Source organism: Electrona antarctica (assembly GCF_951216825.1).
Source record: "Electrona antarctica genome assembly, contig: scaffold_811, whole genome shotgun sequence".
Lineage (NCBI taxonomy): Eukaryota > Metazoa > Chordata > Actinopteri > Myctophiformes > Myctophidae > Electrona > Electrona antarctica.
The window spans coordinates 7,501-21,361 of NW_027638653.1; the positions used below are offsets into that span (position 1 = coordinate 7,501).

The 13,861-nt window shown below is 41.9% G+C and overlaps 1 protein-coding gene across 1 annotated transcript in view; it reads right to left on the reverse strand.

Annotated features, from left to right (window-relative positions):
• Window positions 1-13,460, reverse strand: part of LOC306917871 (integrin beta-8-like) — a gene marked incomplete at both ends in the record, with an annotated part of 15,996 nt that extends 2,536 nt beyond the window's left edge. The window contains one exon of the mRNA XM_079530765.1: window positions 13,289-13,460. Within this exon, the coding sequence (XP_079386891.1) occupies window positions 13,289-13,460 (172 nt within the window). The remainder of the gene's footprint in view (window positions 1-13,288) is intronic.
• Between the last annotated feature and the right edge of the window lie 401 nt (window positions 13,461-13,861).

Below are 13,861 nucleotides of genomic sequence, written 5' to 3' on the forward strand. Positions count from 1 at the left end.
ACAGGATAGACTGGAGACTGCTGCACCGCCACTATGAAGCTGGCCTCGGAGCCTAGAGAGAGAGACATAGAGACACACAGGCAGAGAGAGAGAGAGAGAGAGAGAGAGAGAGAGATAGAGAGAGAGACAGACAGACAGGCAGAGAGAGAGAGAGAGAGAGGTCAGACACATCCACCAGATAGTAGAGATCTACAGGATAGACTGGAGACTGCTGCACCGCCACTATGAAGCTGGCCTCGGAGCCTAGAGAGAGAGACATAGAGACACACAGAGAGAGAGAGAGAGAGAGAGAGAGAGAGAGAGAGAGAGGTCAGACACATCCACCAGATAGTAGAGATCTACAAGATAGACTGGAGACTGCTGCACCGCCACTATGAAGCTGGCCTCGGAGCCTAGAGAGAGAGACATAGAGACACACAGAGAGAGAGAGAGAGAGAGAGAGAGAGAGGTCAGACACATCCACCAGATAGTAGAGATCTACAAGATAGACTGGAGACTGCTGCACCGCCACTATGAAGCTGGCCTCGGAGCCTAGAGAGAGAGAGACATAGAGACACACAGAGAGAGAGAGAGAGAGAGAGAGAGAGAGAGAGAGAGAGAGAGAGAGAGACAGACAGACAGACAGACAGGCAGAGAGAGAGAGAGAGAGAGAGAGAGAGAGGTCAGACACATCCACCAGATGTTAGAGCTATGTTGGGTGACCATTGGTCTACTCACTGTGGAACCAGCTTCTCCTATTTTAATTTATTTGTTTTTACTCAAAATAAAAAAAACTCCTTTAACAGTATGATAAATATGGAACTGAATGAATTCCAAAAAATTATAAACCCTTTTCTAAACACCTTTGAGTGAAATATAAATTACTGAACAATTGCAACAAAACAAATACAATTTAACCAACACTCATTCAAAACAATTGACTCCTCTTGTTTCCTTCTTTTTGTATATTTCAGTTTGTTCTGCTGGCAACAACTTGAATACTGAGTTCAGTTTGTTCTGCTGGCAACAACTTGAATACTAGTTCAGTTTGTTCTGCTGGCAACAACTTGAATACTAGTTCAGTTTGTTCTGCTGGCAACAACTTGAATACTAGTTCAGTTTGTTCTGCTGGCAACAACTTGAATACTAGTTCAGTTTGTTCTGCTGGCAACAACTTGAATACTGAGTTCAGTTTGTTCTGCTGGCAACAACTTGACTACTAAGTTCAGTTTGTTCTGCTGGCAACAACTTGAATACTGAGTTCAGTTTGTTCTGCTGGCAACAACTTGAATACTAGTTCAGTTTGTTCTGCTGGCAACAACTTGAATACTAGTTCAGTTTGTTCTGCTGGCAACAACTTGAATACTGAGTTCAGTTTGTTCTGCTGGCAACAACTTGAATACTAGTTCAGTTTGTTCTGCTGGCAACAACTTGAATACTGAGTTCAGTTTGTTCTGCTGGCAACAACTTGAATACTAGTTCAGTGTGTTCTGCTGGCAACAACTTGAATACTGAGTTCAGTTTGTTCTGCTGGCAACAACTTGAATACTAGTTCAGTTTGTTCTGCTGGCAACAACTTGAATACTAGTTCAGTTTGTTCTGCTGGCAACAACTTGAATACTGAGTTCAGTTTGTTCTGCTGGCAACAACTTGAATACTAGTTCAGTTTGTTCTGCTGGCAACAACTTGAATACTGAGTTCAGTTTGTTCTGCTGGCAACAACTTGAATACTGAGTTCAGTTTGTTCTGCTGGCAACAACTTGAATACTGAGTTCAGTTTGTTCTGCTGGCAACAACTTGAATACTAGTTCAGTTTGTTCTGCTGGCAACAACTTGAATACTGAGTTCAGTTTGTTCTGCTGGCAACAACTTGAATACTGAGTTCAGTTTGTTCTGCTGGCAACAACTTGAATACTAGTTCAGTTTGTTCTGCTGGCAACAACTTGAATACTAGTTCAGTTTGTTCTGCTGGCAACAACTTGAATACTGAGTTCAGTTTGTTCTGCTGGCAACAACTTGAATACTGAGTTCAGTTTGTTCTGCTGGCAACAACTTGAATACTAGTTCAGTTTGTTCTGCTGGCAACAACTTGAATACTGAGTTCAGTTTGTTCTGCTGGAAACAACTTGAATACTGAGTTCAGTTTGTTCTGCTGGCAACAACTTGAATACTAGTTCAGTTTGTTCTGCTGGCAACAACTTGAATACTGAGTTCAGTTTGTTCTGCTGGCAACAACTTGAATACTAAGTTCAGTTTGTTCTGCTGGCAACAACTTGAATACTGAGTTCAGTTTGTTCTGCTGGCAACAACTTGAATACTAGTTCAGTTTGTTCTGCTGGCAACAACTTGAATACTAGTTCAGTTTGTTCTGCTGGCAACAACTTGAATACTAGTTCAGTTTGTTCTGCTGGCAACAACTTGAATACTAGTTCAGTTTGTTCTGCTGGCAACAACTTGAATACTAGTTCAGTTTGTTCTGCTGGCAACAACTTGAATACTAGTTCAGTTTGTTCTGCTGGCAACAACTTGAATACTGAGTTCAGTTTGTTCCGCTGGCAACAACTTGAATACTAGTTCAGTTTGTTCTGCTCGCAACAACTTGAATACTGAGTTCAGTTTGTTCTGCTGGCAACAACTTGAATACTAGTTCAGTTTGTTCTGCTGGCAACAACTTGAATACTGAGTTCAGTTTGTTCTGCTGGCAACAACTTGAATACTGAGTTCAGTTTGTTCTGCTGGCAACAACTTGAATACTAGTTCAGTTTGTTCTGCTGGCAACAACTTGAATACTGAGTTCAGTTTGTTCTGCTGGCAACAACTTGAATACTAGTTCAGTTTGTTCTGCTGGCAACAACTTGAATACTGAGTTCAGTTTGTTCTGCTGGCAACAACTTGAATACTAGTTCAGTTTGTTCTGCTGGCAACAACTTGAATACTGAGTTCAGTTTGTTCTGCTGGCAACAACTTGAATACTAGTTCAGTTTGTTCTGCTGGCAACAACTTGAATACTAGTTCAGTTTGTTCTGCTGGCAACAACTTGAATACTGAGTTCAGTTTGTTCTGCTGGCAACAACTTGAATACTAGTTCAGTTTGTTCTGCTGGCAACAACTTGAATACTGAGTTCAGTTTGTTCTGCTGGCAACAACTTGAATACTGAGTTCAGTTTGTTCTGCTGGCAACAACTTGAATACTGAGTTCAGTTTGTTCTGCTGGCAACAACTTGAATACTAGTTCAGTTTGTTCTGCTGGCAACAACTTGAATACTGAGTTCAGTTTGTTCTGCTGGCAACAACTTGAATACTAGTTCAGTTTGTTCTGCTGGCAACAACTTGAATACTAGTTCAGTTTGTTCTGCTGGCAACAACTTGAATACTAGTTCAGTTTGTTCTGCTGGCAACAACTTGAATACCCAGTTCAGTTTGTTCTGCTGGCAACAACTTGAATACTAGTTCAGTTTGTTCTGCTGGCAACAACTTGAATACTAGTTCAGTTTGTTCTGCTGGCAACAACTTGAATACTAGTTCAGTTTGTTCTGCTGGCAACAACTTGAATACTAGTTCAGTTTGTTCTGCTGGCAACAACTTGAATACTAGTTCAGTTTGTTCTGCTGGCAACAACTTGAATACTGAGTTCAGTTTGTTCTTCTGGCAACAACTTGAATACTAGTTCAGTTTGTTCTGCTGGCAACAACTTGAATACTGAGTTCAGTTTGTTCTGCTGGCAGCAACTTGAATACTAGTTCAGTTTGTTCTGCTGGCAACAACTTGAATACTAGTTCAGTTTGTTCTGCTGGCAACAACTTGAATACTGAGTTCAGTTTGTTCTGCTGGCAACAACTTGAATACTAGTTCAGTTTGTTCTGCTGGCAACAACTTGAATACTGAGTTCAGTTTGTTCTGCTGGCAACAACTTGAATACTGAGTTCAGTTTGTTCTGCTGGCAACAACTTGAATACTGAGTTCAGTTTGTTCTGCTGGCAACAACTTGAATACTAGTTCAGTTTGTTCTGCTGGCAACAACTTGAATACTGAGTTCAGTTTGTTCTGCTGGCAACAACTTGAATACTGAGTTCAGTTTGTTCTGCTGGCAACAACTTGAATACTAGTTCAGTTTGTTCTGCTGGCAACAACTTGAATACTAGTTCAGTTTGTTCTGCTGGCAACAACTTGAATACTGAGTTCAGTTTGTTCTGCTGGCAACAACTTGAATACTAGTTCAGTTTGTTCTGCTGGCAACAACTTGAATACTGAGTTCAGTTTGTTCTGCTGGCAACAACTTGAATACTGAGTTCAGTGTGTTCTGCTGGCAACAACTTGAATACTGAGTTCAGTTTGTTCTGCTGGCAACAACTTGAATACTAGTTCAGTTTGTTCTGCTGGCAACAACTTGAATACTGAGTTCAGTTTGTTCTGCTGGCAACAACTTGAATACTGAGTTCAGTTTGTTCTGCTGGCAACAACTTGAATACTAGTTCAGTTTGTTCTGCTGGCAACAACTTGAATACTGAGTTCAGTTTGTTCTGCTGGCAACAACTTGAATACTAAGTTCAGTTTGTTCTGCTGGCAACAACTTGAATACTGAGTTCAGTTTGTTCTGCTGGCAACAACTTGAATACTGAGTTCAGTTTGTTCTGCTGGCAACAACTTGAATACTAGTTCAGTTTGTTCTGCTGGCAACAACTTGAATACTGAGTTCAGTTTGTTCTGCTGGCAACAACTTGAATACTGAGTTCAGTTTGTTCTGCTGGCAACAACTTGAATACTAGTTCAGTTTGTTCTGCTGGCAACAACTTGAATACTAGTTCAGTTTGTTCTGCTGGCAACAACTTGAATACTGAGTTCAGTTTGTTCTGCTGGCAACAACTTGAATACTAGTTCAGTTTGTTCTGCTGGCAACAACTTGAATACTGAGTTCAGTTTGTTCTGCTGGCAACAACTTGAATACTGAGTTCAGTGTGTTCTGCTGGCAACAACTTGAATACTGAGTTCAGTTTGTTCTGCTGGCAACAACTTGAATACTAGTTCAGTTTGTTCTGCTGGCAACAACTTGAATACTGAGTTCAGTTTGTTCTGCTGGCAACAACTTGAATACTGAGTTCAGTTTGTTCTGCTGGCAACAACTTGAATACTAGTTCAGTTTGTTCTGCTGGCAACAACTTGAATACTGAGTTCAGTTTGTTCTGCTGGCAACAACTTGAATACTAAGTTCAGTTTGTTCTGCTGGCAACAACTTGAATACTGAGTTCAGTTTGTTCTGCTGGCAACAACTTGAATACTAGTTCAGTTTGTTCTGCTGGCAACAACTTGAATACTGAGTTCAGTTTGTTCTGCTGGCAACAACTTGAATACTAGTTCAGTTTGTTCTGCTGGCAACAACTTGAATACTAGTTCAGTTTGTTCTGCTGGCAACAACTTGAATACTAGTTCAGTTTGTTCTGCTGGCAACAACTTGAATACTGAGTTCAGTTTGTTCTGCTGGCAACAACTTGAATACTAGTTCAGTTTGTTCTGCTGGCAACAACTTGAATACTGAGTTCAGTTTGTTCTGCTGGCAACAACTTGAATACTAGTTCAGTTTGTTCTGCTGGCAACAACTTGAATACTGAGTTCAGTTTGTTCTGCTGGCAACAACTTGAATACTGAGTTCAGTTTGTTCTGCTGGCAACAACTTGAATACTAGTTCAGTTTGTTCTGCTGGCAACAACTTGAATACTGAGTTCAGTTTGTTCTGCTGGCAACAACTTGAATACTAGTTCAGTTTGTTCTGCTGGCAACAACTTGAATACTGAGTTCAGTTTGTTCTGCTGGCAACAACTTGAATACTAGTTCAGTTTGTTCTGCTGGCAACAACTTGAATACTGAGTTCAGTTTGTTCTGCTGGCAACAACTTGAATACTAGTTCAGTTTGTTCTGCTGGCAACAACTTGAATACTAGTTCAGTTTGTTCTGCTGGCAACAACTTGAATACTGAGTTCAGTTTGTTCTGCTGGCAACAACTTGAATACTAGTTCAGTTTGTTCTGCTGGCAACAACTTGAATACTGAGTTCAGTTTGTTCTGCTGGCAACAACTTGAATACTGAGTTCAGTTTGTTCTGCTGGCAACAACTTGAATACTGAGTTCAGTTTGTTCTGCTGGCAACAACTTGAATACTAGTTCAGTTTGTTCTGCTGGCAACAACTTGAATACTGAGTTCAGTTTGTTCTGCTGGCAACAACTTGAATACTAGTTCAGTTTGTTCTGCTGGCAACAACTTGAATACTAGTTCAGTTTGTTCTGCTGGCAACAACTTGAATACTAGTTCAGTTTGTTCTGCTGGCAACAACTTGAATACCCAGTTCAGTTTGTTCTGCTGGCAACAACTTGAATACTAGTTCAGTTTGTTCTGCTGGCAACAACTTGAATACTAGTTCAGTTTGTTCTGCTGGCAACAACTTGAATACTAGTTCAGTTTGTTCTGCTGGCAACAACTTGAATACTAGTTCAGTTTGTTCTGCTGGCAACAACTTGAATACTAGTTCAGTTTGTTCTGCTGGCAACAACTTGAATACTGAGTTCAGTTTGTTCTGCTGGCAACAACTTGAATACTAGTTCAGTTTGTTCTGCTGGCAACAACTTGAATACTAGTTCAGTTTGTTCTGCTGGCAACAACTTGAATACTAGTTCAGTTTGTTCTGCTGGCAACAACTTGAATACTGAGTTCAGTTTGTTCTGCTGGCAACAACTTGAATACTAGTTCAGTTTGTTCTGCTGGCAACAACTTGAATACTGAGTTCAGTTTGTTCTGCTGGCAACAACTTGAATACTAGTTCAGTTTGTTCTGCTGGCAACAACTTGAATACTGAGTTCAGTTTGTTCTGCTGGCAACAACTTGAATACTGAGTTCAGTTTGTTCTGCTGGCAACAACTTGAATACTAGTTCAGTTTGTTCTGCTGGCAACAACTTGAATACTGAGTTCAGTTTGTTCTGCTGGCAACAACTTGAATACTAGTTCAGTTTGTTCTGCTGGCAACAACTTGAATACTAGTTCAGTTTGTTCTGCTGGCAACAACTTGAATACTAGTTCAGTTTGTTCTGCTGGCAACAACTTGAATACCCAGTTCAGTTTGTTCTGCTGGCAACAACTTGAATACTAGTTCAGTTTGTTCTGCTGGCAACAACTTGAATACTAGTTCAGTTTGTTCTGCTGGCAACAACTTGAATACTAGTTCAGTTTGTTCTGCTGGCAACAACTTGAATACTAGTTCAGTTTGTTCTGCTGGCAACAACTTGAATACTAGTTCAGTTTGTTCTGCTGGCAACAACTTGAATACTGAGTTCAGTTTGTTCTGCTGGCAACAACTTGAATACTAGTTCAGTTTGTTCTGCTGGCAACAACTTGAATACTAGTTCAGTTTGTTCTGCTGGCAACAACTTGAATACTAGTTCAGTTTGTTCTGCTGGCAACAACTTGAATACTGAGTTCAGTTTGTTCTGCTGGCAACAACTTGAATACCCAGTTCAGTTTGTTCTGCTGGCAACAACTTGAATACTGAGTTCAGTTTGTTCTGCTGGCAACAACTTGAATACTAGTTCAGTTTGTTCTGCTGGCAACAACTTGAATACTCAGTTCAGTTTGTTCTGCTGGCAACAACTTGAATACTAGTTCAGTTTGTTCTGCTGGCAACAACTTGAATACTGAGTTCAGTTTGTTCTGCTGGCAACAACTTGAATACTGAGTTCAGTTTGTTCTGCTGGCAACAACTTGAATACTAGTTCAGTTTGTTCTGCTGGCAACAACTTGAATACTAGTTCAGTTTGTTCTGCTGGCAACAACTTGAATACTGAGTTCAGTTTGTTCTGCTGGCAACAACTTGAATACTAGTTCAGTTTGTTCTGCTGGCAACAACTTGAATACTGAGTTCAGTTTGTTCTGCTGGCAACAACTTGAATACTGAGTTCAGTGTGTTCTGCTGGCAACAACTTGAATACTGAGTTCAGTTTGTTCTGCTGGCAACAACTTGAATACTAGTTCAGTTTGTTCTGCTGGCAACAACTTGAATACTGAGTTCAGTTTGTTCTGCTGGCAACAACTTGAATACTAAGTTCAGTTTGTTCTGCTGGCAACAACTTGAATACTGAGTTCAGTTTGTTCTGCTGGCAACAACTTGAATACTAGTTCAGTTTGTTCTGCTGGCAACAACTTGAATACTGAGTTCAGTTTGTTCTGCTGGCAACAACTTGAATACTAGTTCAGTTTGTTCTGCTGGCAACAACTTGAATACTAGTTCAGTTTGTTCTGCTGGCAACAACTTGAATACTAGTTCAGTTTGTTCTGCTGGCAACAACTTGAATACTAGTTCAGTTTGTTCTGCTGGCAACAACTTGAATACCCAGTTCAGTTTGTTCTGCTGGCAACAACTTGAATACTAGTTCAGTTTGTTCTGCTGGCAACAACTTGAATACTAGTTCAGTTTGTTCTGCTGGCAACAACTTGAATACTAGTTCAGTTTGTTCTGCTGGCAACAACTTGAATACTCAGTTCAGTTTGTTCTGCTGGCAACAACTTGAATACTAGTTCAGTTTGTTCTGCTGGCAACAACTTGAATACTGAGTTCAGTTTGTTCTGCTGGCAACAACTTGAATACTAAGTTCAGTTTGTTCTGCTGGCAACAACTTGAATACTGAGTTCAGTTTGTTCTGCTGGCAACAACTTGAATACTAGTTCAGTTTGTTCTGCTGGCAACAACTTGAATACTCAGTTCAGTTTGTTCTGCTGTCAACAACTTGAATACTAGTTAAGTTTGTTCTGCTGGCAACAACTTGAATACTAGTTAAGTTTGTTCTGCTGGCAACAACTTGAATACTAGTTCAGTTTGTTCTGCTGGCAACAACTTGAATACTGAGTTCAGTTTGTTCTGCTGGCAACAACTTGAATACTGAGTTCAGTTTGTTCTGCTGGCAACAACTTGAATACTAGTTCAGTTTGTTCTGCTGGCAACAACTTGAATACTAGTTCAGTTTGTTCTGCTGGCAACAACTTGAATACTGAGTTCAGTTTGTTCTGCTGGCAACAACTTGAATACTAGTTAAGTTTGTTCTGCTGGCAACAACTTGAATACTAGTTAAGTTTGTTCTGCTGGCAACAACTTGAATACTAGTTCAGTTTGTTCTGCTGGCAACAACTTGAATACTAGTTCAGTTTGTTCTGCTGGCAACAACTTGAATACTAGTTCAGTTTGTTCTGCTGGCAACAACTTGAATATTAGTTCAGTTTGTTCTGCTGGCAACAACTTGAATACTGAGTTCAGTTTGTTCTGCTGGCAACAACTTGAATACTAGTTCAGTTTGTTCTGCTGGCAACAACTTGAATACTAGTTCAGTTTGTGTGGTTACTGTACCACTCGCTGCTGTATCTGCTGTACTTTAGGTTTCCAGTGTGAAAGGATGAGCGATGCAACAGTATACTTGTCCTACCATCACTGTAGACAAGGGCACACTTTAACTATTTCTTCCTCTTTCAGGTTCAGGTGGATTCTCATGGGCAGCTCGCCAGTCTGCATGTTGCTGTAGCACTGTCTCCAGGAAGGATGAGCAGGCTGCAGGCTGCTGTAGCACTGTCTCCAGGAAGGATGAGCAGTCTGCAGGCTGCAGGCTGCTGTAGCACTGTCTCCAGGAAGGATGAGCAGTCTGCAGGCTGCTGTAGCACTGTCTCCAGGAAGGATGAGCAGGCTGCAGGCTGCTGTGGTACTCCAGGAAGGATGAGCAGGCTGCAGGCTGCTGTAGCACTGTCTCCAGGAAGGATGAGCAGGCTGCAGGCTGCTGTAGCACTGTCTCCAGGAAGGATGAGCAGGCTGCAGGCTGCAGGCTGCTGTAGCACTGTCTCCAGGAAGGATGAGCAGGCTGCAGGCTGCAGGCTGCTGTAGCACTGTCTCCAGGAAGGATGAGCAGGCTGCAGGCTGCTGTAGCACTGTCTCCAGGAAGGATGAGCAGGCTGCAGGCTGCTGTAGCACTGTCTCCAGGAAGGATGAGCAGGCTGCAGACGAACCCAGGATCCAACTAACAGTTCAACTCCAATAACAAAAAGAAACCCGGCCAAGGGGGGTGGATGCCTCAAAGAACAATGATGGACTGCTCTTGCAGTGAATGAAAAAAGGACGTGAAGTAGTGTGTTCACCAGATAGGAGGAAAAAAAACGTTCAGTTTGTTCTGCTGGCAACAACTTGAATACTAGTTCAGTTTGTTCTGCTGGCAACAACTTGAATACTGAGTTCAGTTTGTTCTGCTGGCAACAACTTGAATACTAGTTCAGTTTGTGTGGTTACTGTGTCCTTCTCAAAGCTTCCTTGGTCTAGAAGGGAAAAACAAGGCGCCTGATTGGCTAACTCAGCCAACTCACAGCAAGCAATGTTCTTATTGGCTTACAAAGCTCCCCATGTTTAGAGTGACTGCTGCTCCAACCAATTACACTCCATATCTTTGAATCTCCTAAATTAACCTCTGAAAATGATTATATGTTGTTTGTTGTTTGTTTGTGTCATCACATACTTTTAACCCATTTAGACCCGACATCGAAATTTAAAAAATGTCTTCTAAATCATGACAGTTTTCTGAAAAACCTATGTTTCTATATCAGTGGTTCTCAAATGATTTCATGTCAAGGACCCCAGAAATCTTATGAAATTGGCTGCCGACCCCCCATCTAAAAATATGTTGTTCCAGGGACTCCCCAGAAGCAAGGTTTTGAGTTAAAAATGTTCGCTCTGAAAGAATATAATATATTCAAAGATTTGTGCCACATTTTCACGATAAAAAAAGAATAGCAGATCTGCTAATTTTCAACAGCTAAAGCATAACATAATGCTTAAAACACCAAAAAGGGGTTCCCGTCCAAAATGGGTTAAATATTTTGTCCTATTTATTTGTCACTGAAGAGTAAATTATTTTAATTATACCGTTTGTGATGATGTCAACGAGCGTGTGAGCAACAGATTTTACAAAGCGACACAAACGTGCTGTGATCTTTGCATCTGCCTCGTGTGAACGCAACGATAGAGAGAATATAGAAACACACACACGTGCAGATAACCACAAACAGACGCCGAGACGCGCGCACATACCAAATGGTAGACACACGCACATGTGCGTGCGCACGTGGCGTGCGTGCACAAACACACCGATAAACACATACAGATTGGACAGTAACAATGATTAATTGACTGACTTGACTCGGAATGAGTCGGCTACTGTACACAATACAATCTGTTGTAAGCTTCTGAAATTTCTGCTATTTCTGCAGATTTTGTAGATCTGCTATTTTGTTATTTTTGAAAAATGTTTGAAAATGTATCGGTCAATTAACACCTTTAACACAATCATTCCCGGGATTCCTTCAAAATAGGAGCTCTGGGGTGCCGGAAAGACATGTCCGCTTTTACTCTGAAACCCCAATGGCGGATGGAGGCGGCCATGGGACCCCGTTGACTCGCATCAAACTCAGTTTCCCAGAAGCCCTTGCAAGCCAGCGATGGGTCGATTTCCGGTTACGTCATCATAAAGCGGTTGTCCTTGTCACAAAGTCGGTATTTCTTAAAAGTTATCAAAAAATCACACCCGTGTGAACTGAGTGGTGTAAGGTCTTATATAGACTGATCAGCTGTGGTCTGACGTAATGTCTGACGTAATGAAATCACACCCGTGTGAACTGGGTGACCATAGCAACCATGCTCATTTTTTGGTACGAACAAACAGACAGACAAACAGACAGACAGACAAACAGACAGACACGTAAACTAACAAAGCCAGTTGTAGGAGTGGTTTACACCACTCAAAAAACGGCGAATTAAACATATACAACAAAAGGCGGGTTTAGAGGATTCGTCAGGGAAAGAGAATGGAACATAACACGCGTTTAGCCGGGTTCCGCAGCGAACCTGTTAATTGTGATTAGACGATTATGTAATACTTGGGACAGGCCCAGGTGTTGTAACTTAATGGGGTTACATTTTGTGATGTTATTTCATTTGCATAATGGTTGAATGCTGCTAAATGCATATTATTATTATTATTATTTACAGTTAAAGGTATATTCAGTGATTTTGCTTCATTCAAATATCACTTATTTTTTCTTTTTATTTGGATAATCCTCCCTACTATAGAGTGTGCTGACCATAAGGAGTTCCTCCCTGTCCCCAGTGAGCCCCTGGGGTCAAAAAACCCTAGTTTCAGTTTTGGTGGCGGGTGGCAAAGTCTTCATCCAATAGATGAGAGGGGCCTTCCTCCAATCATGTGTGGGGGCGGGCCTTGGTGCACTTGCTGTTGCACTCCCCCCCACTGTAGAGGGTGTGCATGTGCACATTTTGTTACCGGGGCGGACTGGGTGGTTTTCCAAATCACCCAAATCACTGAATGCTCCTTTAAAAAGACTAAAGGAGTTAAAATGAATTGATTGATTGTCTATTTTGACATCTATTTGTATTCCTAACAAAGGGTTACGGTATCTAGAAACTGCATGTTCCATGATGCTTTGCGGTTAGCGCCAGACGTTAGCAAAAAAGACCGGGATTCTCTTGTTATGATTCTGATGAGATATTGAGCAATACTACTAAGAGAAAACTCACATATGTCAAGTGATACAAAAAAAACGAATTTTCTGTGTATTTGCATACTTTTCCCCCCCAAAAAGCCAAGCTTTATTACATATGTCTGGCGTCCTGTCCATTCCTTTAACTCATTTAGACCGGAGTTAAAAAAGTTCGCTCTGAAAGAATATATATTCAAAGATTTGCGCCACATTTTTACGATTTTTCAAAAATAGCAGACCTACAAGCTCGTAGCGCGCCACTCGGTGGCGCGCTATGAGCTTGTAGATCTGCTATTTTTCAATAGCTAAATTATAACATAATGTTTAAAACACCAAAAGGGGTTCCCGCCCAAAATGGGTTAACCCATTTAGACCTGAGGCCGATTCTACAAAATGTCTTCTAAATCATGACAGTTTTCTGAAAAAACCCTATGTTTCTATGTCAGTGGTGCTCAAACTATTTCATGTGAAGGACCCCAAAAATGTATTTGCCCCCCCCCCCCCCCCCCCCCCCCAGAAGCAAAGATTTGAGTTAAAAATGTTCGCTCTGAAAGTATATTCCAAATTTGCGCCACATTTCAAATATACACATTCAAAAATAGCAGATCTACAGTGCCGCGCTACGAGCTTGTAGATCTGCTATTTTTCAATAGCTAAAGTATAACATAATGCTTTAAAACACCAAAAGGGGGGTTCCCATCCAGAATGGGTTAAATCTACACCAGGGTGTCCTGGGGTCCTTCCTACCTGGTCTGAGGGTGATGCTGATGTCCGACGGCGACACCTGCGTTCCTCGCAGCGTGGCGTTGACCTCCACCTCCACCTTCGGGTGCTCCATGAAGCGCGGCGAGCAGCCCCTCCTCAGCAGGTTGACGGGACGGTCACAGCGACGCCCGCCCTCCGCGCCTTCCAGGAAGCCCTGTGGAGGTCACCCAAACAGAAGGTCACTCGGTGGTGGGGGACAGGACGAGACGGATGGACACATGTTTAATATGTTAGCCATAATGGCTCCCATGTTCCTTTCATTTGACACGGTTACGGTTACAGTAAGAAGATTGTAACAGTCATATAACGTGCTGCCTGTCAGTGGCCTTGTGGTTAGAGTGTCCGCCCTGAGACTGGGAGGTCGGGGTTCAATCCCCGGCCGGGTCATACCAAAGACTCTAAAAATGGGACCCAGTGCCTCCCTGCTTGGCACTCAGCATCAAGGGTTGGATTGGGGGTAAGTCCCTGCGACATACTAGCGTCATGTCCAGGGGGTGTACTTGTACATCAAGCTGCCTCACGCTACAGAAACAGGAGATAGGCTCCTGCCCTATG